Source organism: Chrysochloris asiatica, unplaced genomic scaffold (assembly GCF_000296735.1).
Source record: "Chrysochloris asiatica unplaced genomic scaffold, ChrAsi1.0 scaffold00154, whole genome shotgun sequence".
NCBI classification, from domain to species: Eukaryota; Metazoa; Chordata; class Mammalia; order Afrosoricida; family Chrysochloridae; genus Chrysochloris; species Chrysochloris asiatica.
The window spans coordinates 5674362-5697224 of NW_006408672.1; the positions used below are offsets into that span (position 1 = coordinate 5674362).

A 22863-nucleotide genomic window follows, 5' to 3' on the forward strand; every position below is an offset into this window, starting at 1 on the left:
ATATATATTTATATATATAATAAATACCAGGAGCTTTTTAAAGTTCCCCTCATACTGCTTCATATTGATGGTGATGGTTATGTGCCATGGAGTTGGTTCTGACTCATAGTGACCCTGTGTAGGGTTTCTGAGGCTGTAATCTTTATGGGAGCAGAAAGCCTCATCTTTCTCCCGTGGAACACCTGGAAGTTTCGAACTGCTGACCTTGCAGTTTGCAGTCTGAATCATAACCACTATGCTACCAGAGCTCCTTGCTTCATAATGGCAGTATCAAATTTAATCATTTAAAATTTTTTAAATTTGTTTCGCCAGAGTGTCATTTATTAATGTCTTTTCACCATGACCCACAGTGTAATTCCCATAAAAAATAGGACATAGGTAAGTTTTGCATTCAGTGTTAAGTAGTAAATGAACAATGCTGCTGTTAAGTACTGTCCAGTAGGTCAACAGCTACTCTACTCGTATCCTCCTCTGAATGAGCACAGTATGAACATTAGAGTCAGGATGCTTGTAAGTATTCACAGGACCACAGGGTCCTGGAATTGGGGACTAGCTTGGTTTATAGATGGTATCTTCCAACTCCCGTCCAATGCAGGAGTGTCCCCAAGAGCCCTCTTACCTACACGAGTGCTTGTCTACTAGCCTCTCTTTGAGCTTTTCATGGCAACTCCTACTTCACAAGGCAGTTCATTCCACAGAGCAGTAGCTCTGATTGCCAGAGTATTGTTTCTTGTATTGAGACAGCATATGCTGTTGTTAGTTGGCATAGAGTCAGCTCTGACTCATGAGGACCCTGTTAGTACCACAGAATGAAACCGTTACCTCATTCTGTACCATCTCCATCATTGTTGTGGTCACTGTGTATTCTGAGTGTCTTTCAACTGAGAGGGCACATCTTCCTGCACTCTGTCTGACAATTTTCTGTTGTGATCCGTTGGGTTTTTATTGGATAGGTATCGGAACTACATCACCAGACCTTTCTTTCCAAGTCTGCCTTCATCTGGAAGTTCTGTGGAAACCTATCCACCATGGATGATCCTGGTGATATTTGTAAGATCGGTGGCATAGCTTCCAGCATCTTAGCAACTCACAAGTCATGACAATGTGACATACAGACAGGTGATGGGACATGTATGGGCTGCCTGCAAAGTATGCTACTAAGTTCTGGAACCTCTTCATACTATAATAAGAATAGTAGTGAGAATATGGGCAAAGGTGCTGTATCAGAGTAGAGCTTAAAAACATTTCTAGAAAATCATTTTTGAAATCACAAAGACAATCTTTATAACGGAGTCAACAAAGGGTTCAAGTATCCTATGTGTTTGCATCTCAGTAGATTTTGCAATAAGGGGACTTTTGTATGACTTGTACATACACTGATGTTTTATATTTTTAAGTCTTATCTGTTGTGTAAATGAGATCACAGGGCCCAGAAGTACAATATGAACTACTAATGAGTTCTGTGTCTATACCCACGTGGCAGTACATTTTTATTATTTTGTTTTATACTCCCAACTGATACTCATAACAGCAACAACAAAAAATATATCACCTTTCAATGTCGGCTATACTTTATAGCTAAACAGTAGAACAAAGAAAAGGCTACTTTAATGGTGAATTCTTTTTTATTTTCTAAAATTCTGTTATCACTGAACTAGTTTGTCTATCAGGCTGCAGGAGATAGAAGGAAAAAAATAATAATGAAACGATGAAAATAAACTTTTAATATTTTTTTAAAGTTAGTTTGAGCAACTCCAGCTTGGTTTTGCATTTCTCTTCTTGATTTATGTTGATATGTGTCAGGGAAGGGTTACACATCACTAGGTGTTGCCCTCACCAACAAGAAGTAAAAGAAAATGAGGCCATTGCTAATATCTAAGATGTTTTAATTAGATGGCAGAAGGAGAATACAGATTTATAATCCCACTGAGTAAAATCTCTCACAGAAAATGGAAATATGCAAAGAAATGATCTCACTGGGTACCCTCAGAAGTGACCACTGAGAAAGTCTGAATTGGTTCATTTTGATACTCCATTGTTACAGAAAAGCTGGAAAGGAAGTTGTGGGGGGTTTCTGGAATGGGAGTAAACCTTTGGGCTTCAAAGACCCCCAGCCCAACCACTAGTACCTGAGTGGTGGTGGAGGGTTTCGAAGACCCCTGGACCAACCACTGAGCACGCTGGGACACAGTACCTGAGTCTCCTGCATCTAAACTACTCAATGGGAAGGTTCTTTAGGACACCCTGCTCTCAATTTCTTCATGTGCAGTACCCTTGCACACATAACTTGCAGAAAGTACCTTGTCTAGAAGTCACATAGCTGTATTATATGTAATTGGAAAGTAAAAGATGGAGACAGACAGATGGTCCTAGAGTTGAGTTTTCCTCACTTCATGAGGGTCTGGCTTGCCTGGTGTGGGAACCACTTTATGTGCTTATCAACATGAAAAGAATCTGGGTTCAAGGGCATTCAAGAAACTGAAATTTGACCTTTCAGTATCTTTGACATTGATAATTTACAAATGTATCACATCATAATCATCTGGAGAACTCTAAAGCTAGGATTCCTAGCTCTGTCTTCCTTGATCAGAAAGTTGTTGAAGAGGACAAAAGGACTACCATATGCATTTCAACAAACTCCTCTGCTGAATCATTTTGTTGTTGTTACGTGTCTATGTGTACAACAAACGAAATGCTGTCAGTCCTGTACATCTTCATAATCATTGTGGTGTGTGAGTGCATTGTTGCAGCCACTTTGTCAATCCATATCATCCAGAGTCTTCCTCTTCTGGTTGATACCTGCTTTACCAAGCATCATGTCCTTCTTCAAAGAGTACTCCCTTCTGATGATGTGTCCAAAGTGCGTGAGACCTGCCATCTGGTTTCCAGAGAGCATTGTAGATACATTTCTTCCAAGACAAAAGTGCTCATTCTTCTGGCCGTCCATGGTAGACTCATTATGGTTTTGCCAACACCATAATTCAAATGCATCAATTCTTCTTTAATCTTTTTTATTCATTATCCAACTTTTGTATGCCTATGGAAATCAAAAGACCACTGATTGAGTAATGCACACCTTAGTCCTCAAAGTGACACCTTTTCATCTTTAAAGACATCTTTAACTCTTCAAAGAGGTCTTTTGCACCAGATTTGTCCAATGTTATAATGCTGTTTGATTTCTTGACTGCTGCTTTCATTGATTGTGGATCCAGGTAAAATGAAATCCTTGACAACTTCAATATTTCCTATATTTATAATGATGTTAGGATCCTTAGTGACACAGTGGGTAAAGTGTTCAGCTGCTGGCTGAAAGATTGCTGGTTTGAACCCATCAGCTGCTCCAAAGGAGAAAGATGTGGCAGTGTGCTTTAGGAAGTGTATAGCCTTAGAAATCCTTTGAGGCAGTTCTGCTTTGTCCTATAGTATACAGCCACACAGGCTTTGTGTCATGGTGTTGCTTATTGGTCCTATTGTGAGGAGCTTTGTGGAGTTCTTTTTTCTTGTTCAGGAGTAACCCATACTGAAGGCTGTAGTCTTTGATTTTCATCAGTAAGTACTTCGGGGCCTCTTCACTTTCTGCAAGCAAGGTTGTGTCCTCTGTGAATCATAGGCTGTTAATGAATCTGCCTCCAATCCTCAGGCTCTGTTCTTTTTTCTGTATAGTTCAGCTTCTCGGATTGTGTGCTCTGCATACAGATTGAATCAGTGTGGTGAAAGAATACAACCCAGACACACGTCTTTGTTGATTTTCAACAAGTTTTATAATTAAGATGAGTCCCAGTTTCTAAGCATGACAGACTCTAGATGTACAACAAACATTGTGTATATATGTGAGGTATACAAAATAGAATCAGACAGTTCCATTAGTCTTTTATTCTGTTTAGAACCATATTATGGTTTGTTGTTGTTGTTGTTAAGTGCCATCGAGTCGGTTCCGACCCATAGCGACCCTGTACAGGGTTTCCGAGGCTGTAAATCTTTACGGGAGCAGAATGCCTCATCTTTCTCCCGCGGAGCGGCTGGTAGTTTCGAACTGCTGGCCTTAAGGTTCGCAGCCTGATTCGTAACCACTACGCTACCAGAGCTCCTTAGACTGTCCTTAATTAGAAGTGTATTCTCCCAAATGTTCTCTTCAGTGTTTTTTAAAATGTTATTATTATTTATTTTGCTTAGTTGTATCTCAAACTTTGAAGTTTTACAAAAATTCCATTTTCAACTTTAACTTTCATTGTAATTTTACTTGAAAAAGAAAGCCGATTTTCAGGTGTGCCATAGACAGGTTGTCAGGGAAGAATGTCTGTCGTTTATTCTAGGTACTGTTTTAAGTAATAATAAAATGATTTCTGTCTGCTGATCAGATCTGTGTGTGGCCTTATAAATTCACTTAATCTTGGAGTTCCTGGTGAAGGACATTACTCCATGTGCCACCAAGAACACCCAGAATTTAAAACCACTTCCAGAGATTATAAAATAACCAGGGTATTTTGTGAGAAGGTAACTGAAGAGTCCATTTTTTTTTAGAAATACCAAGAGAGGACCATCTCTTCTAAAATAAATATGAAACAGAAACGTTCTAATTTTTTGTTTTAGTTTTTATTGATGCTAATGTTGTGAGAAGAAGATTACCCTCGTCTCATATGAATGAGATCTGTCTGGGTAGGCCTCATTGCTCTTGACTGATATTTGGATGCTAAACTTAGTTTATCATGGTTACCTTCTCATGTTACAAATTGACCTAGTGGACAGTAGTCTGTATTTCTGAAATGAAATGAAATGAAAATTGCTTTAGTGGCAGGTGCTAACAGAATAATGAAGCCACGGCATCTTTTTCAAATGTTAGAAAGTGTCTGGGATTAAAGGAAGGCATGCATTTTAATTGATCTAATGATCTCTTGGATACTAGTCATTAGGTAGATGGTCGTTTGTAGATGATACTACATTTGCCAGTTCAACATGGTTTCATGTATACAATTTAGTGAAATAAGTTACATCAATCATGTTATGCAGCCTTCACCAAGATCATTTTACAATTCTCTAGAACCATCATCAGAAAACCAGGGCTTCCTAAACAGTGGTGGTGGTGGTTAAGTGCCATGGAGTCAGTTCTGACTCATAACGACCCTGAACACGGTTTCCGAGGCTGTAAATCTTTATGGGAGCAGAAAGCCTCATCTTTCTCCCACAGAACAGCTGGTAGTTTCAAACTGCTGACCTTGAGGTTTGTAGCCCGATTTGTAACCACTGCGCTACCAGAGCGCCTTAGTTCCCCCTGTTCCTCCGCCTTCCTGCTCCTGGTAACAGCTATTAAGTTCTTGCCTCTCTCTGCCAATTCTAAGTACTTTGTATTAGGGATAGCACAGTGGTTGGTCTATTTTAAAAATGTGGTACTCCAGTATATACCACAAGAACACATGTGAAAGCACGTAAGAAAGGCCTATTGTAAATAAAACTATAAGTAAAACTATTTGGAGGTCATCAATGTGTACATCTAAAACTACTGATCCACATTGGATCTTTTTTGTCCTTTATAAACTGGTAGGGATAGTAGTTATTGACAGAACTTAGGTTCAGGGAGGATAATGCTAGTCAAAATCAGCCCATGCCTGATTCCGATGAGGTGAAGAGCTGGCACACCTCCTCTTTCCAACATTTTTACCACTTTTAACACCAACTGTCCATCCCCCACCCCAACCCCAGCACTTAACTTCTCCGCTGGATTCAAAAACCTATTGCAGTGGCCACAGAGAACTCACAGATGATACTTACAGTTAAGTGATTTGTTAAGGAAGTAATGGTACAAATCAGAGACAGGATCAACAGGCTGCAACTCAAGATCAGGGAGTCTGGAGGCAAAGTCTCCTTCTTCAGTGCAAGACAGCTCGCTCAGCTCAGCCTCCTCACATTCCACCAAGGACAGACTTCTCTTGACCCTGTCCTCTCTCACCTCCTTTCTTCCCACCTCAAGGTATTTCGGCAAGTGCACTTTACTAACTTTATAGCAGTGTGCACTTAGGAAAATACCTGGGTTGGAGGGGGAGTGCACACCACATACACACACACAAAAGTGTAACATGAGCATTATTTGAAGGATAGACTGATTTGAAAATCTTGACTGACTTTTAGCATTTTGGTTTGTATTGGTTCCTGTTTTGCAAAATCAAGACTGGCCCTTTACATGTTGTCCTTTGTGGACCAATATTGATCCCTACCTTTTCTCAAGTATTGCTCTTTTTGGATTTTATTTTTCTAGTTAAAACAGAGAACTTTGCATAAGAGAAGAGGAAATGCATTTGGAAGTCATAGGGGTCCTTGTTAATCTGTCAACATTTAACTCTGTCTTGCAAACTAGAAACGTTTTGAGAGCTTGTGAGCGTACAACTATTTTTAATGAATATGAAAAACACAGAATCATAGCTATAAGAAAATAGATCCAAAACCATAAATCTGACAATGAAATCTTGCCTGGATCCTACAATACAAGAGTGGAATTTCAGTGTTTCAAGGGTGAAGAGTTTGAGGACACTGCTTTGGAAGATCCTAGCTTCCTGTTTAATTATATAAGATGACACATTAACTTAACTGTCTCATAGAAATCAAATATAGTAAATCCCTGGGTTATGAACATCCTACTTATTCACAGCTTGTACTTGTCCTTTAATATTATGTAATTTGCCCTCACTTTGGAAAGATTGCATCAACCCCTGTGGTGGTGGTAGTGTGTAGAGTCAATTCCAACCCATAGAGACCCTGCATAGGGTTTCCTAGGCTGTAAATCTTTATGGAAGCACAAAGCTTCATCTTTCACCTGTGGAACAGCTGGTAGTTTCGAACTGCTGACCTTGAGGTGAGCAGCCTGACTTGTAACCACTACACCACCAGAGCTCCTTGAATCAACCCCTACCAGAAAAAATATTCTTCATCCTGGTTACCTTCACTTGTTTAATGTGTAACTTTTCAATCATTGTAGTGTCTCTGAGCCTTTCCTACTTAAGATAAGGTGAAATAAGAATCATATGCACCTGTTCCAAGTCACCTACAACTTAGTCTCAAAGACACAGTTAGGGAAGGACCTCACTCACAACCTGTTGGCTGCCCAGATTCCAAACATGCATAAAGGACATGTTGACACATTTTTAACCAATAGTTTTAAGGCACTTAACAACAATAGGGTGGGCATTTCTAACTCACCAGCTACTCCTTGGAAACCCTATACAGGAGCCCTGTGAGTTGGAACCCACTTGATAGCACTTCACGACAACAGTAGAAAATGTATGCATATTCATGAATGTGTGCTACTGGTATTTCTAGTTCAGGCACAGTTGTTACTCAGCCATTTTTCCATTCTCCATCTTCATACAAAAAGGAATCAAAAATTATTTTTATAAACTAAAATGTTTCATCATTTTGACAATGCTACAGCAACTGTATTCCCAACCAATTAGGAAGAGCTTCTTGTTAATATTAATTATATTTTTTCCTTACCGAAAGAAATATTTCTTAACTATCTAACAGTATTATCCCATTGGTATCTCTCTCAGCCAACTAATAAATACTCTATGATCAGAACAAAGAATGGTTTACAATTTGTCAAAGTGCCATGAATGCACATTTGGAATAATTATTTTATATGAGAAAGTTAAATTAATATGTCATCTTCTGTAATTAAATAGGATATTATTTCGATCTATGATCAAAAATCTATCCTGATTCTTATTTAAAAGCACTACTGGAATGGAATCCTGATTTTCAGCAGATTTCAGAAATCAATTGAGTAGTGACTTCAGTAACTCAGTACTAAAGGGATGATTTAGAATAGGCTTCTGGTACTAAGAAATGCCTTTTCTACTTGAAATTTTACCATGAAAACATTTTATATACTTCTATAAAATATCTGCCTGAGTAAAGATCTGTGTTTTAATTCTTTGAGGTCATACATGTTCTTGTCTTTCCTCAATGTCTGACAAGATTGCATTCTGCTTAAATTCTGACTGACTTTTTCATGTAATTGTTGTACCAACCTGGGCTAATCGTCCCACCTCATCAAATCTGTCTGGAAAAGAGGGGTGGCAGGATCAAAGGTATAATACTTTATGAAGTGTAACATGTTTCAGAATATAAGGTCTTTATCATCTCATTAACATATTCATTTGTGTACTATTTCTTTGTGAACCATTTACTGAATGTCTCATATGCCAGGCACTGGACTTGGTGCTACCTACTCAGAAGTAAATAGGTCATTGTTCTTCAAGAGCTCATGGTTTAATAGAGAAAGCTGACAAGTAAGTAAACAATTCCTATACAATGTCATGTTACAATTAGTCCCTGAGATGTCATGAAAAAGAGACATTCCACGTGGTCTCCTACAGAATATTAACAGCATGCATTTATATTTCACATATAGTTTAGTCTGTCATCTTTAAAGAACATATAAAAATGGGAATAGCTTGGCATAAGGGCCTTGGTTTTATCACATGTTAGATTGAAGAAAGCTTTCAGGTAGCTTTTCAGGCATCCTCAGTTTCTGGCTCCCTGATATACACCTTGCTTGGGGGTGTTGAAAGAAGCATGTCAGAAGACGACAATCACAGGTTGAACTTCATTTGGGAATTAAAGCAAGAGCTGCAGACAAGTGTTGGCAATGGATGTTTAGGTACAAACTGGTGTTATCTTGAGACAAAGGAATGAGAAGAATTTAGATATCTTACCATGGTGTCTCTTGGTTGGAATAGCTGGAATTGGTTAGAGAAGAGTTGAACATGTATCTGGTTTATTGATGTTAAGAGACAAAACAAAACTGTTTTCAAAGAGCTAAGAAAATAAATATGTCCGTTCTTCTACCATTGCATTATATTGCAGGCATTTCTTTACACAGCTCCAGCGGGCATTTTTCTTATGGAATGAATGATGCCCTCATATCCCCTCTGAATGAACAGTACTTCTAAAAGCAGAAGCCTTATTGGACTCCAGAACCCCTTCTTTATGAAACATTGATTCAATTGAGATACTATTATTATTATTATTGTGTTTGTTTCTAGAAATCACTGGGAATTCTCACAAGGGAAAAACGGGTCCACAAATAATGTATATGCCTTTTCTGAGACCAAAAAAGATCAGCTTTCATTCAGTATTTGTATAAAAGCAGAATTTGAATGTATAGATAATAAGACTTGATATAGTTTTAAAATCTAGAAAAACATGCTATGGTATACACTATTTCTTCTTTTAGTTTTAAAATTCCACGAATAAAAACTGTTCTTAAGAGGCTTTGTCCTTTAATCCTCACTGATAGTTAAATAATTTGTTGTCTTACAATTAAGTGCAGATGGTTTTGAACAGGATTCAGACAAACAAAGATGCTTAGGGCTGAGTGAATTTCTGGGTTGGATTTGCATCCTAATCCTAGTCTAAAGGAAAGTAGGAAACGGATTCCAGGTGATCTTTATGCCCTATTATTGCAATCTGTAATCCTTAGCAGTCCTTAAGCACAGGAAACTGCCACTGTGATACTGCATGAAGAGAAAGCTTGTTAAGAACACTACATTAACTAGTATTCTTTAAACTATTTTTTGTGGCATACATCCTAGTGAAATTAGTTCATAAAGGAGGTAAAAAAGTGAAAATATGTAACGCTTGTGTAAGTGCCAATTTTTCTAGATGAAAAAAGAATAAAAGAAATTGCCCGCCGATTTGATCAGCTGTATTAGATTTAAATGGGGCTTGAGATCGAGTTCAGATTGAAAGTTGATGAAGCAGTTAACCTGTGGCAGCAGCTTGCCGGTGGAATCACTGAGATAGAATATTAGGGTGTTGAAGAAGATAGAACTATTTCTAATACAGAAGGATTTCAGAGCAATCAGTGTGGCAGATACTAGATAGTGTTCCCATTAGGAGCAATATGAGTCTTTAAGGAGGGGAAACAGACACTTGACTACTAACTGAAAGGTTGACCATTTTGAACCCACCCATAAGCACTTAGAGCAAAGGCCTGGTGATCTGTTTCTGCAAACCTTGAAAACCCTATGGAGGGATTCTCTGCACACATAATGTTGCCATGTGAATCAACTCAGTGGTATTTGGTTTGCTTTTTGGGACTCTTGAGAGATATATGTATGTGTTTTGTGCATCACTCAAGTTGCTGTGGAAGGGAGGCCTATTGATCTGCTCCCGTAAAGATTACTACTGAGGACTAGTACTACCGGGGTCACCATGAATCAGATATGATGCCGTGCCAATGGGTTTGCTGTCTATGTATGTGTGTGTGCTTTGTTTTATGGGAGAAAAGACTCCAAATTTAAATGTATGTTATAGAGACCCCTTTTTAAGTCTTGATGTGGCATTGTAGGATAAGCAGTGGCTGCTAACCACAAGCTCAGCCATTCAAACCAGCCAGCTGCTCCTCAGAAGCCTTATATAGGGTCACTATGAGTTAGAACCAACTTGACAGCATGCAACAACAACAACGGACAGGACAAAAATAAGGCAAATTTAAAACAAGTCATCCAGCTGAGGGAGACAGTATGCAGACATAATAGTGTTCAAAAACTTCACATCTATGTATCTGATTTATAGGGTGCTGAGAACAAAGGAATTTAGGCACAGAAATTTGACTGGTGGCAGATGTCACATTACAGTCTGGACTATGGAAGTGGAAAAGGGGACTGTTGCAGGTTAGAAGAGTTTACAGGATTGCACCTGACAATTTTTTTCATTAGGGGGTACACCCAGACAAGTCCCTAAGAGGGAGACTACCCTCCCTGGACTGTGGAGTGGAATGGCCCTGATCCATTTCAAATACACTCAGCCTGAGGGCAAAACTGTCTCCAGCTGCTTTCCTGGCACTTTGGAAGGCAGTTCAGATATCAGTTGCCTATAAAGTACTCAAAAGAGCTCTGGTAGCGTAGTGGTTATGAATCGGGCTGTAAACCACAAGGTCAGCAGTTCAAAACTACCAGCTGTTTCATGGGCTTTCTGCTCTCATAAAGATATACAGCCTCGGAAACTCTGTACAGGGTCACTATGAGTTGGAACCGACTTCACAGCACATAACAACAACATAAAGTTCTCAAGATGGCGTGTGAGCTTATGTCTGGGCTCAATGTGGAGTTAGGGCTCTGACATCTGGCCATAGTCTTCTGCAGAACATCTTTAAATTTCAGGCTCTAACGTAGTATGTGTGTATGTATGTGTATACACACACACACACACACACAGTCACCCATGAGCAGGCTTCAGATAGTTTGAGGAACAATGCCATTAAATTATAATGGGTTTTTTCCCACAAACTTTTTGAAGCCTGTACAATAAACACTGGACTGTGAACCACAAGGGATGCAGTTGGAGCCACCAGCTGCTCCAGGGGAGAAAGATGAAGTTTTCTGCTCCTGTAAAGATTTACAGTCTCAGAAGCCCCATGAAGGATTACTCTGAGTTGGAACTAACACAACAGCACACAGTCAACCAAGCAACCAACCAACTAACCTATATATATTGTTATGAAGTGCCGGCAAGTCGGTTCTGACCCATAGCAGACCTGTATAGGGTTTCTGAGGAGTGGTTGGTAAGCTTGAACCACCATCCTTATGGTTCAAACAGATGTTGCAGTCCAGCACATTAACCCACAATGCCATATATATAATCTATCTGGAGTCCTGATATGGGCTATAGAATAAACACTGGAGTGCTAACCATAAGGTCAGCAGTTCAAAACCACCAGCAGCAACTCAGAAACCCTATACAGGGCCACTATGAGTTTGAGCCAGCTCGACAGCACTTAACAACATATATGTTTGTGTGTATATATGTGTATATATATATATATATATATATATATATATATATATATACATATATATATAAAATTGTTGTTAAGTACCGAGGAGTCGGTTCCGACTCATAGTGACTCTGTACAGGGTTTCCAAGGCTGTAAATTTTTATGGGAGCAGAAAGCCTCAACTTTCTCCCGTGAAACCGCTGGTAGTTTTGAACTGCTGACCTTGAGGTTGGCAGCCTGACTCGTAACCACTATATATATATACTCACACACACATGAATATTATAGATAAGCATCACTGGTTTTGCTTTTCTAGAGAGCCCAGACTATGTACAACATACAATATTTTCCTAGGCTCATTATAAGATGCGGTTCTCCCATGTAAAGGGGAATTGGATCAGGTATTTGTGAGCAGAAAACAGATTTATGTGCCATGAGCTTCAGGGAGTATGCCTTCCTCATATTCTGTTGACTCTAGTCTCACCTGAAAGTGCTGAACCAACCCAACAAAGGAAAGGTGTCTTTACAAATACCCTTTGTTTGAGAAGTGTACACCCAGCATGGTGATCCCACATTAAGACACTGAACCCCTTTACCCTGTAGCCTGACAAACTCAGAATAGGGAAACTGAAGCCTGGTGATTGTGTGGTCAATGTCCAAATCCTGCCCTGCCTCATGACCTGTGCAGCCTAGCTGTCCACGTGTTTCCACCATCAGTCATTGGCAGGTCCCATTCTTGTGGATCTCAGGCCTGGACTGAGCTTCCCACTGAGCCACTGAGAAGTGACTCTAGCAGCAGGGTATGTGGACAACTGTGGGATAAAGCACTGGACTTCAAGGTGGGTGTGAACTACAAGGTCAGCGGTTCGGAAACAACTCCATGGCATTTAACAATACTCTATTAGAATAATCCATATCTACTGAGATGCGTTTGTGGTGACTGTTTTGTGGAATGGGATAAAGGACCACCCTGAGGGAAAGGGAAGGGCATGTGGAGAAATCACTCGGTAGTGATTTTTGAAGCAAAAGCCAAAGAGGCTTAGAAAACTTGTGAAAATTCATTGACACGCTAGTAAAACATTTTAAAACCCAGGGTTGATTGATGCAAGGCTCTGAGGGGCCAGGGAAGCTCAGAAGAAGGGTATTGTTGAATGTTGGATGTGAAGCTTGGGGCTGGGTGTAGGTATGGCACTGTGATCCAAATGACCCATTCCACCCATGGGTAGTAGTAGACATTTCCTGGCTCTTCTTTTGATTGGATTCTTTTCTTAAGTAAATGAGATCATAAATACCAAGGCCCAAACACACTGCCTGATATTTTGTAGACATATAATAAAACACAGCTTTTTTTATACATTAACTGTTGTCTTTGTCAGCATGTAGGTGTGTGGTGGCTCCATAAGATAAGCACTAGACTGCGAACCACGAGGTCCATGGTTTGAGCTCGCCAGCCCGTCCATGAGGCTTGCTGCTCCCATGAAGATGTAATGCCTTAGAAATCCTGTACAGGGTCACTGTGAGTCAGAACCAACTGGACAGCGCTTAGTAACATGCAATGTGTGGGTAATGTGATGAGATCTTGATCTAACTATAGCAACTTGTACTTTAATATTTGTCAGTGGCATCTTAAAAGGTGTGCCTCCCAGTGCCTTGTTCCCAACACTTGATATCAGTACTTCTCCGCCTTTGTTTAGCTTTGTTACGAAAAAACAAAATGCTATAGCAGTCTTTCTATTCAGTAAAGAGGAAGTTGAGGGTACACTGTCACTTACCTCAACATTGGACACTTTATAAATGAAAGAGGCAAGTCTAGGAGTTGAATCTTTTAATTCCAAGGGTGTACCATACCATTGCATCTCAAATGTGGACACTGTTGATGACAGTGAACAAAAATACACATATACCTTATTTGACTCAGGGCCATTAATAAAAGCTTAAGAGAACTTTATTTTATTTAAAGAGCCCTGGCAACACAGTAGTTAGAGTCTTTCCTGATATCTGAAAGGTCTGTGGTTTGGATCCACCCTCTGCTCCTTGGAAGAAAGATGTGGCATTCTGTTGTCATAAAGATTAGAGCTTTGAAAACCCTGTGGGGCAGTTCTGTTGTTGTTGTGTTAAGTAGCATCAAGTCAGTTCAGAATCATAGTGACCTTGTATGGGATTTCCAAGGTGCAACCTTGCAGTTAGCAGTCTAGTGCTTATCCTACAGTGCCACAGCAGGACTCCATGGGGCAGTTCTACTTTGTGCTAAAGACTTGCTATGAGTTGGAATCAACTCTGGCTTTAGACACAGTTGTATAATGAATGACCAGCACTTTTTCTTCCTAGTTGTTTGCTTTGCCACTGAAGGCTGTGGGAGTTTCAAAACTTTGGGTGCATGTAAAAAAAAAAAAAAAATACTTTCAAAGTGGATGACTAAAGCAAAATATGCTCTTTTCTGAAATAAAACATTAATACTTCAGGGTAATGAAAGATTCTATATTATGTCATCGTAGTCGGCACATTATGCAATGGTCAAGACCTATAGGAGTTTACAAAACCAAGAGTGATCCCTAATTTGAACTATGGACTTTAGTTAATAATAACACTTTGCTATTGTTTTATCATTTAACATAAATGTAACACGATGTGATTAATAGAGGCAATTGTAGACGTGGTATATGGGAACTCTAGGAGGGGGCTTCAAATTTTGTAGAAAAGTAGAAATAAAAGATAATGGAATTTTTCCATGAACTTTTTGAAAACCCTCATATTCTTTCTGCACATTTTTTATTCTTTATACCTAAAAATGACCTAAAAAATATATTCTATTTAAAAAATACACAGGACAATCTGAACTTCAGTCAGCAACTTACAAATGTTCTACTCAGCTTGTTTTCCTTAAAAATTGATTTTATTCATTAATGTATCTCTTAAAACATTTTATATTCTCTCAAAAAAAGAAATAAACAAGTTTATGTTTTCTCCTATTTCATCCCCCTACCCTTCATGAGTTTTGGAGAATGCACTTCATCTTTAATGCTCTGAACCAGTTTCAGATAAAATTTCAGTTAAATTAGCTCTTGACATAATCACTTATTTTCTCAAACACAACTTCATATCCCTAAGTTGGTATATACCTAATGGTGCATTGATGGAAAAAGCAAGAGTAGAGAAGCCATAACCTGTACCTTTCAGATAGAATCCATTCCAGTCAATAAATGAAGAAAACAGTACAGAGGAGAAAGAAGCCCTCTTTTGGTACCAGAATTTAATGACTGTGTTCACTGGCTTCTTTTGGCTATTGGGCTCTTTCTCTAGTAATTTAAAAGATGAAATAGAGACATGCATATATACATATACATACTGTATATGATGGCTGCTCATGTAGTGTCAACTCATGACAGTTCCATGCATAATGGAACAAAACCCTGCACAATCCTGTGCCATCCCCATGACTAGTTCAAATCAGATCTATATGACCCTTAGGGTTTTCATTGGCTGATGCTCACCAATAGATCTCTAGGACTTTCTTCTAGTCTGTCTTAGTCTGAAAACTCCTCTGTAACCTGGTCAGCTTCATTGCAGCATGCAAACCTCCATGGACAGAGGTGGTGGCTGCGTACTGACCAGGGATTGAACTCTGGTCTCATACTTGGAAGATCGGAATTCTTCCTCTGAACCACCGCTGCTCTCATAGTCATTCTACTTGTTCATTTTCAATCAGAACTTAATTATCCCAGGATTGTAAATTGCTCATGGCTCACTGCCAGCCGGAGTCAGAACTCAGCACCTACTCTCTTCCAAGCAGAGGAGGAAATAAGATGCGGGCACTTTAAGATGAGCTGATTTGGCATTTACTTACTTAGTTAAAGATCACCACCAAGCAGAACCCCCTTGGGAAGAGTGGATGGCTCATTGGGCCCCATGGGGAGGGCGGTAATTAAACTCTGAAGGCAGCACTGATGTTCAGCTAAAAGCTTGTCTTTAAATAGTAATACACTTGCAATGTAAAGTGGTAGGCCCTCGGGTGGCTGTTGACACAGCATAAGGAGCTGGCACTTTTTTCTATAAAAGCCAAATTGAAGAAACTGTTATGAGCTCATCTGCATAAAGCAATATGATTCTGCCTGAGGGTACAGGCAACAGGGAGTGATTAGCCAACTGGCTCTTCCTGCTCCTTCTCAGCTCTGCTAACACGCCACTTGTCACTAAAAAATTGTAGGCACCATATGCTGGGCTGCTTTCACCAAGCGCCCCTTGCTGATGACGTACAGAGGGTCCCTCCCTGGCCAAGGAGAAGCTTCCGGGAGCAATGTGCAAAGTTGGTTGGGGATGTTACCCAGCTGCTTTTGCCTCCCCTCCCTGCCTTTCCTACAGAGAACATCCAATGTTTCAGGCAAAGCGACAGCTGCTCTGTGAGTTTAAACAAGTATGTGTTCCTTTTAAGGAAGGTGTCCTAAGGTCCTGAGGTGGTGCTAACAATTACTACTCAGACTGCAAGGTCTGTTTGAATGGTAGTCTGCTATTCAAACCCACCAAATGCTCCTCGGAAACCCGAGACAGGCTTGCTATGAGTCGGAACCAACTCGATGGCACTTAAGAAAAAGTAACTTCAAAGTTGGTGATTTAAACCTGCCCAGTGGAGCTTCAGAAGAAAGGCCTGGTGATCAGCTTACATGAAGATTTGTGTGCTGTCGAGTCAGTTCTGCCTCATAGCCACCCTGTATAAGGTTTCTGAGAAGCAGCTGGTGGGTTTGAGCTGCCCACCTTGTGGTTACCAGTCCAGTCAATACAACCTATGGAACACAGTTCCGGTCTGTAACACATGGGGTTACCAGGATACAGAATGAACGGCAGCTAACAGCAATGACAAGCCTTGCCCCAGAAACTGGGTGACTTGGATGCACTGTCCTTTTCCTCCCTCAGAAGAATGCTGGATAGGAGGATGAGAACGGAGTCCTATGTTCGGTTCAGTTGTGCTTCATGAACATAAGCCCCCCGACTTTCCACTGCCACTCGTGTCTTTGTAATTGTGCAGAATAAATAAGGAAAATGCCCCTTCCTCTTTCACTGCTTAAAATTGTTTTCTGTATAGCGTATTTTATGCTGTCTTTTCCTGTACTAATTATGCGAACCTCTTTGGCTTCCATGTGTAAACAGCATATGAAAATTTTAACCTTGAAGAGTACGGTTTTCATGTGACTTTGACAGCTGAATCCCTGGGTTTTAAAAGGAGGTTATGCTTTTGGATTTTGAGGGATCCATTTTCTAGTCCTTCCAGGTACGCTACATAGCAGCACAAGGGTTCTGGGCAGGTTTGCCATTGAGGGCACCAACTAGTGTTCACCATGAGGAGGTCCTTTTTCACACCGGGTGCTGGAAGGTTGCCAGTGTTGATGTGTAAACCAAACAGGGGAAACAGAACCAAAGCAGTTGCTTCTCCTGCTGCGGCTGGACCTTCCACCCTGGAATGTTCTGGAAATACTGCATCCGGGCTGTACTTTCTGGCTGGTACTAGGGTCAGAAAGGATGGGAAAAATCACTGTTGATCAGTCAAGAATTGGCTACTCTCTGCTCCAATCTGGTTATTTTGTTGGTCTTAAAAGAAAATTCACATGGGATTGTTTAGGTATCAGGAAGCTTCCCGGTAGCTCTCCACAGGGACATTGGGGATTCAAAGGTAGAATTCTCACCTTCCATGAGGTAGACCCAGGTTCGGTTCTCTACCAGTGTACCTCAAACACAGCGACCACCCGTGTGTGCATCAGTGGAGGCTCGTGTGCTACTGTGATTCTGAACTTGTTTCAGTGTAACTCTCATACTAAGATGGACTAGGGAGAAAGTCCTGTTGATGTACTTGTGAAAATCAACCAATGAAAACCCTGTGGATCACACCCATCTGATCCACAGCTAACACTGGGGAAGGCACAGGACTTTGCAGTGTTTTGTGTGGTTGTATATGGGATCACCATGAGTATGCAGCAGTACCTCCCCATGACTAGGTTTTTGCTTTCATAAAGTATCCGCCAGGCCCCCTGCCCTAGCTCTGACCACCAAAACAGACCTCCACCTCATTAGCCGTCACCCTAAAGCTACTGAAGGAAACGTAGATTTGAGGGTGGTTAGAAAGATCAACTCTCTCCCAACTTTTCTTTCTAGAAGGGTTTAAAGTGAGGCTAGCAGTGGGAAACATTTCTACTTCTCTGTTACTTGTTTTCCCGTATGTGTAGTACGTGAGTCACTAATCCGACTTTTAAAAGTATCACCCATAGACTATCACCAAGTTCATCAAATTTATTTTTTGTTTTAATGGCTGGTATTCATCTGGAAGGGATAAAAATATCCTACAAGCCACAGGTCACAAGAGACCTGTGTATGAACTGGGATGGGAAGCACTGATTATTTACTGCCTTCTGTGTCAGGCCCTGTGGGGCATTATCCCATTGCATTTATATGCAGAGCCCTGGTGTGGTGCCCTAGGATAAGCACCTATGGCTAACCACCAAGTCGGCAGTTCAGAGCCACCGGTTGTTCCTTAGAATCCCTATAGAGAGTTGCCTTGAGTTTTAGCTGCCCCTACAGCACTTACAAAACAACAATAACATCCTTATATGCAAACTGAGATTTCAAGAAGCTAACATGCTTGCCCAGCCAACATCAAGAAACTGTGAAGCGACCATCATAATTCAGATCCAGGTGTGTGTGACCCAACACCAGTAATCTGTTGGCCACTTTGCCTTTTGCTTCTGGACAGAGGTTGCCTGCCTAATAGTACACATGCTACTTCCTTGATGGTAGCCCTTTGCCAGAATTATCCATTCCTGAAGTTCCATATGAAAATTATGCTTCATATTTTCAAAGTTCCATATGAAAATTCCTCTCCAGAAAAGACAGAGCACCCACACATACATCCAGTGCAATGCTATCTATAGTTCCAGTGTGTTTGCTGACTCCGCAACCCAAAACCAAAAACCAGACTCAACATCGAAGCAATAGAAACTGCAAGGTTGGCCATTCAAACCCACCAGTCAGTCACCCTACAAGTTTTAACTTAGAGCAACCGTGTATAGGGTTTTTGAGGCTGTAAATCTTTATGGGAACAGAAAGCCTCATCTTCTGCTGTGGAGTGTCTGGTGGTTTGAACTGCTGACCTTGCAATTACTCTCATGCTCATTGTACAGCACCATGAGGAATCCATCCCAGAAGCCCCTATATGTTTCTAGCTTACCAATAGCTCTTCTGTAGACACCTGAAACTCCCCTCTGATTATTTGTTTTAGGATCAAGGACTTTCCTTATACATGGTTGTTGCTGTTGCTAAGTACCATCGAGTCGGTTCCGACTCATAGTGACCCTGCATAGGGTTTCCTAGAGCTCTAGTGTGGCACTGTGGGTTAATGCACTGGACTGCAAACTCGGTTTGAACCTCAAGCTCAGCAGTTCAAGCTCACCAGGCACTCCTCAGAAACCCTATACAGGGTCACTATGGGTCAAAACTGACTCTACAGCACATAACAACAACAACATAAGGTTTCCAAGGAGTGGCTGGTGAGCTTGAACTACTGACCTTATGGTTCAGACTGACCTCACAGTCCAGTACATTAATCCACAGCACCACTGTTCTCTCTTTAAATGATCTTGCCCTAGGAAGGGGAGAGTGCTCCTTGCCTTGCATTGCTGAGTTTTTTAGGGTGGAGTATTTTTAAAGGGCGGTGGAAATGACGCCTGTTCTCTGTCAGGTCCTGTAGACTGCCTCACATCATTTACATTCCACAATCATTTTATCAGGGATTATTGTGTACACTTCCACAGCGGAGAGCAGAGGCTTAGTGAGGTCAGGATACTGCCAAAGTCATGTTCTCAGAAGAGACAGCTTAGAAGGAACCTGGAATCTCTTACTCCGGAATCCTGGGCTGGCCCCTGTGACCCAGCCACTGCTTTCTTGCCTAACAAGCTTGACCTGGAAGAGCAGACATTGAGGCAGGACCTCCTACAGTGGGCACAGGGGACAATTACTCAGAAATGTCCCTGACAAGGCCAGAGATAACATTTCCTGTCTCAGCCTTGTATTTAGTGGTGGTGGTGGTGGTTAAGTACCGTGGAGTTGGTTCCGACTCATAGCGACCCTGTACAGGGTTTCCGAGGGTGTAAATCTTTACGGGAGCAGAAAGCCTCATCTTTCTCCTGTGGAACAGCTGGTAGTTTCGAACTGCTGACCTTAAGGTTTGCAGCCTGATTTGTATTTAGTATCTTGCTTTAAATTGCACTGTGCAGTTAGCTCTCCCCGGAAGTGCTGAATGAGAGACCTTGCTCTGTGCCCTGCCAAGGGATCTCTGAACCCACACAGTGCTGGGCTGTTCTTTTGGGTGCATTTCCTGGATCCTCACCCAGCTCTGAGTGTCTCTAGATGTTGCTGACCACACTTTGCAGGTGAGGAAACTGAGTCTGTGTTTAGCTCTAGAAATCAGAGAGCCCTCAGCAGTCCATTTGGTATGCACACAGGTTTTGAATTCTGGTCCCTGTTCTGTTTTGCTTTGTATACTTTTGAGTATGATATTGATTACATGGTTTATTCTCCTTATTTGGGAAAAAAAAAAAAGATACCCACCCCCTAAATTCAATTTGACTATCAACCATCACATTGTTTGCTGTTGTTAAGTGCCATTGAGTCAGTTCTGACCCATAGTGACCCTGTATAGTGTTTGCGTGAAGTGACTGGTAAAGTTGAATCTCTGACTTTGCAATTCAAACCAAGTTTGCAGTCCAATGCAGTAACCCACAGCACCACACCAGGACTTTGACAAAATACAGCAAGCTAATTTTTAAGTAAGGAGCTCTGGTAGAGAAGTGGTTAAGAGTTGAGCTGCTAACGTTAAGGTCAACAGTTGGAAACTACTAGTGGTTCCCTGGGAGAAAGATGAGGCTTTCTGCTCCTGTAGAGATTTACAGCCTCGGAAACCCTATACAGGGTTGCTATGAATTGGAACCGACTCCACGGCATACAACCACCACCACCAATTTTAAAGTCGATAATTTGTATGGCCTGCAATTGATGTTATAAATATTCAGATGGCCCTTGGTAGAAAAAACGGTTCCCCACCCCTGACCTAGAGGCACTTCAGAAGAAAGGCCTGGCCATCTCCATGTGAAAAATCAGCTCCTGAATGCCCTGTGGCACACAGTTCTACTGTGACTCACATAGGGTTACCGTGAGTAAAGATTGACTCCATGAAAGGTAGTATTGGTCCAGAGGTCCTGACATGCCAGAGTCTTCTAAACCCGTGACCCCTGGTATACTCCCAGGCATGTGGCTCATTCACTAAACTATAGGACTCTGTGAGATCAGTTTATACACCAAAGTTGCAGACCTCAGGGCAAGAGCTAGGATAGAGAGCAGGTGGCTGGAATTCCCCCACAGTCAAGTTCAGGATACTTCATGTCTCTGGCATCCACCTCTAAAGGCCACTCCCAAGATTCTCCTCATTCTTTCCTATACCCAGCATCAGTTCAGGTCTTCTGGCCTCTTCCAACCCTGAATACTTACCTCTACCCCCTCTTCACTGCCTCATTGCCAAGCTTCCCTCCACCAACAAATCGTGTGATGTCCTGCGAAGTCCCACCGAGCCCCTTGGCCAAGGGCAGCACTGACACCTCTCCTTTCCAGTTTTCTTCTTTAGTAAGCTCAATGCACACCTACTAAGAGCTTAATTGGTCATGAATATTCTAGAGAACAGATGTCTTCAAAGATTTAAAAACAAAGAAGTATTCATCTTGAATAAGTATGTGAATTAGATTAACAAACACCACTGGGATTGTAGTGTTAACAGACATTTCTAATGAGGTAAATGTGTTTGAGATGTAACTTTTGGAAGGAGAACATAGATATCAGCAGAAGTTGTAATATACTTCCTTGGATTGCATGGGGGTGAACCACACACTGATTATACTTACACCGGATATCTAGGTGCCCTACATGGTACAAGCAGTTTATACTCAGCTGATAGCTTGAAGGTTGATGGTTCTAACTCACCATTAGCACCATGGGAGAGAAAGGACAACGAAAGCCCTGTGAAGAAATTCTACTCTCTAATACATGGGTTGCCATGATTGGAAATCAATTTGATAGCAACGGTTTTTATTTTGTTTGTTTGTTTTGTTTTTTGCTTAGCTGACCAAGTACTTGGGAGAAATATTATTTTGCTATCATTTTAGAGGCAGGAGAAAAGTACCATAGGATTAGGAGACTTCCTTCCTTAAGGTGGGACTCAGTTTCCTCTGTTAGATATGGCATTTCTGGGCTCTCTCCCAACCGTGTCCTCCACAGACTCACACAGATGCTATTGGTATTGGCCCTGGAGTCTAAATCGGGCTGTGAACCGCAAGTTCAGCAGTTCGAAACTACCAGCTGCTCCGCGGGAGAAAGATGAGGCTTTCTGCTCCGGTAAAGATTTACAGCCTCGGAAACTCTGTACAGGGTCGCTATGAGTCAGAACTGACTCCACGGCACATAACAACAACAACAACAACTGGAGTCTAAGAAATGGCTTCTGGCTTCAGGTAACCTGGATGCTCTATTTATTTATGCCCCGTAAGTTGTTTGTGGCAGGATGTGTCTGGTTTCAGTACATGAGGTCTACGCTGCTGTGCTTCTTCCCGTTTCCTCTTGATCACTTAGCCAAAGATCATCTCATACTAAATGGTGGCTCTACATGGACCCTCCTCACACCTCCTTTTATGTGGTATTGACGGGACGTGCCAGGAGTCTTTGAATATGAAGATACTTAAGCATTGGGGGTGTTAGGAGGTGAACTGGTGTGATTTCTAAGTCTTTTGTTGCTGTTAAGTGTCATCTGGTCGGTTCTTACTCATAGCGATCCTATACAAGGTTTCAAAGGCTGAAACTCCTTACGGGAGCAGAAAGTCTCATCTTTCTCCCACAGAACAGCTAGTAGTTTGGAACTGCTGACCTTGAGATTAGCAGCCCAATTCATAACCACTACGATTTAAAACTCTCTCAGAAGAGAGTATAATCTCACTTGACTGATCTTTCTAGCTAATCAAATATTTAAAATAAAGTATATTTTGTATGCAAGAAATAGGTATTCTGTAATC

At 41.1% G+C, this 22863-nt stretch overlaps 1 protein-coding gene across 1 annotated transcript in view; it reads left to right on the forward strand.

The window, feature by feature from the left end:
• Positions 1-22863, forward strand: part of DSCAM (Down syndrome cell adhesion molecule) — an 888132-nt gene that overhangs the window by 187782 nt on the left and 677487 nt on the right. Inside the window, exon 5 of the mRNA XM_006870860.1 lies at positions 21544-21592. Coding sequence (XP_006870922.1) covers positions 21544-21592 — 49 coding nt within the window. The remainder of the gene's footprint in view (positions 1-21543; positions 21593-22863) is intronic.